This window comes from Amphiura filiformis, chromosome 1 (genome assembly GCF_039555335.1).
Source record: "Amphiura filiformis chromosome 1, Afil_fr2py, whole genome shotgun sequence".
NCBI classification, from domain to species: domain Eukaryota; kingdom Metazoa; phylum Echinodermata; class Ophiuroidea; order Amphilepidida; family Amphiuridae; genus Amphiura; species Amphiura filiformis.
Window position 1 is genome coordinate 90,405,814 of NC_092628.1, and position 3,042 is coordinate 90,408,855.

Here is a 3,042-nt window from a genome sequence, read left to right on the forward strand (position 1 = left end):
ACCAAGCTTGTTCTGGAATCATCACTGATCCGTTAAAGTGCTCTAAAAATACCACCCACATTTGTAAATCCTTCTTAGCGCCTGCCGATAGTTTCAGTTTACACCAAGGCTTTCTAATGCCGCATGTGAGATCAATTAGTCTGCGTAAAAATGCCCTTCCTGGGGACACTGCTTTACACACAAAGGATAAAGACCCTATTATAGACTGCAATTCTTTTAAAGACACGGTAGATGCCTTTAATGCATCCTGAACTTTCTTCTTTATGACGTCTAGTTTGCTTTGTGGAATAGCTATCATTTGCTTAACAGAATCAATTTCCAAACCTAAGTAAGTCAACTTAGAAGTTGGGCCCACTGACTTTTCTTTGGACAGGGAACTCCCAGATTTTCACACACTTCCTCAAATTTTGCAACTAATCGCGCACAAGATATTTGACTTGATTCATGAGCTACAAAAATAAAATCGTCACAATAATGACTTACTCTCTCTGTTGCTGCTTCCTTTTTACCACCCATTCTAAAAATGTAGAAAATTTTTCAAACAAAGCTGGTGAGCATGAGGCTCCCATGGGTAACGCCTTATCAACAAAAAATTCATCTCCTACCTTCATACCTAACAGTTGAAAATCGTCTGGATGAACGGGTAATAACCGGAAGGCTGACTCTATGTCAGCTTTAGCCATGAGGGCGCCCTTCCCAGCACTGACTACAATTTGTACAGCGGTGTCAAAGCTTGCATATTTAACTGTACACATTTCAGGATCAATACCATCATTAATTGAATTACCTTCTGGAAATGAAAGATGTTGGATTAATCTTACTTTCCCAGGTTCCGATTTTGGGATTAGGCCTATTGGAGATACTATAAGATTTGCAATGGGTCTTTGATAAAATGGACCCGCAAGACGTTTTAAATTGACTTCCTTCATTAATTTTGTTTTAGCCATGATTGGATCAGCTAATACCGATTTTAAATTTGGAGAGTCCCTAGCACACCTGTCTCCCTGAAAACCTAATTTGAAACCAAAAGTAAAACCTTCCCCTAATATCTTTGCTGCTTTTTTGTCAGTGTATAGTTTCAATAATGGCATCAGCTTTTCTACTTTAATTGGTGATGGATATTTGCAGCATAGGCAATTTTCTTGAGTAGTACCCATTGCACTTTTACTTGAATTGTAATTGGCTTTGCATCCCAGATTTTTTACACTGGAGCATTCCATGGCCAAACTCTTGGCACCTTTGACACTTGTGCACGTATGGGCAATTTTTTCGAGCACATGATGATTGCTTGTTGTAGAGATAGCAGATTCCTTTGCTTCTCCCTTTGAACCCAGAGGGGACAGCCTGTGATTGCTCTTGAATTCTAAGTTGGGGACGAAACCCCCAGTAAGACCCCTCTTTGGCGCCAGGATGATGTTGATGATGAGCGATTAAATGGGGATTTAAATTCACTCTTTGAAGCTGCTACGTATATCGCCCATAGCTCACCGTCAATTACTGACCATGATTGTTGAGGTCGAGACTGTTGTCTCATCCGAAATTGTTGGTCATATGACCTCCAACCCCAGCCCCCAAATCTATGTGCTGCCGTTCTAATAATTTCAGTGTACTTCAGAATTTCCTGTACCCTGGTTGGATGTGCTTGTAAATAAATTGCACTGTAAATTAAGAACGCTGATGTCCAAGAGTGGATTGAAGTAATAATTAATTTGTGCTTTGTGCTTTTCCAACAAATCTGTCCCTCTTTGTCAACAGATAGAGACATGCCCTTATCATCATCTATGAGATTGCTCGGATCGCTTTTATAGAGCAATTGAGCCAAATCTATATATTCCCCATTAATGATCTTCGTTTTCATAGTTTGGGGCACTGAGCTTCCTAATGGGCTACATATTGATGTCAAAGGTGTAAAACCCAGCTGTTGCTGATAAATATTATCTGCCATGCCCGCTGTCGGATTGTTTATGAAGTCCGAGTGAACAGGCAGGTTGATTAAAGATTGAGCCATTGGCGTAAATGTACTTGGGGCCCCCGTATTACCTGTACTACTCGACCTATTCTGCATTGGCACACTTGTACCCGGTTGAGCCATTGTAAAATTTGATGGCCCCGGATTACTCGTAAATCCTATTTGTGCTTGCATCGGCCTATTTATACTTATAGTTGACTGTTGCCCAACATTGTTGTGGGTCGATGTCCCCGCCAATGGGTTATTAACCTGCATATAATTTCCACTAACTACATTACCACTGCCTGTATTATTAGCCTGTCCTATTGGTACATTGTTACTGTTATTCACAAAACTTGCACCTGTAAAAATTGTCCGTCTATCCTGACTGGAATCCAATAATGCAATGAATTAAATCGCCGAATATGACGACCTAGCGCAATTGAGAGAGCAGCTCTGATTGGTCAAAGCACGAAAGCGTCATACAGCCATGGAAACCCCATGCAAAATCTGACCCGGAAATGATCGCGACCTAGCGATATGCAAGAGCAGCTCTGATAGGCCAAAGCCCAATAGCGCCAAAATTCATGAAAACCCCGGGAAAAAATGACCCGATGACCCGGAAATGTTCCGCATGGGGTCAAAGTTGTTTTCTTACTGTTTCACGTTAGAAAACTTTATTATAAACCACGGCGCATAGCGTACTTTCCATATACACGTTCATTATGAATGGGTCCTCGCAAATCGCACACAACGAAGATTGACATACCAAAAAAGTAATTAAGCCCCTTTAAATAATGGCCATTATTCCTACACTGTTGATTGTATGCCAAATTTGGAATACGTAGTCGAAGCAGAATTTATTTCTGCGCATTATGACACCTCAATTGTTGCAATGGCACCCCAAATTGATGTCGTAGCGTACATTTAAATGAAAGATTTGAAGCTTCATGTATTCCCCTGTAGGCCTATTCAGTGTCCATGAAAGGAAATGTTTTCTGCGCTCATTGAATTAATCTTCTTGTTTCGTGAAATTGGATGATGTCAAAACATATAATAAACAATCAAAAATGTCATTATTCGCATCAGTCGTC

General features: G+C 40.5%; 1 protein-coding gene across 1 annotated transcript; it reads right to left on the reverse strand.

The window, feature by feature from the left end:
- Positions 1–479: 479 nt before the first annotated feature.
- On the reverse strand, positions 480–1,157 carry LOC140164284 (uncharacterized). The gene has a single exon (XM_072187557.1). The coding sequence runs from the start codon at positions 1,155–1,157 to the stop codon at positions 480–482; it is 678 nt and encodes a 225-aa protein (XP_072043658.1).
- Between the last annotated feature and the right edge of the window lie 1,885 nt (positions 1,158–3,042).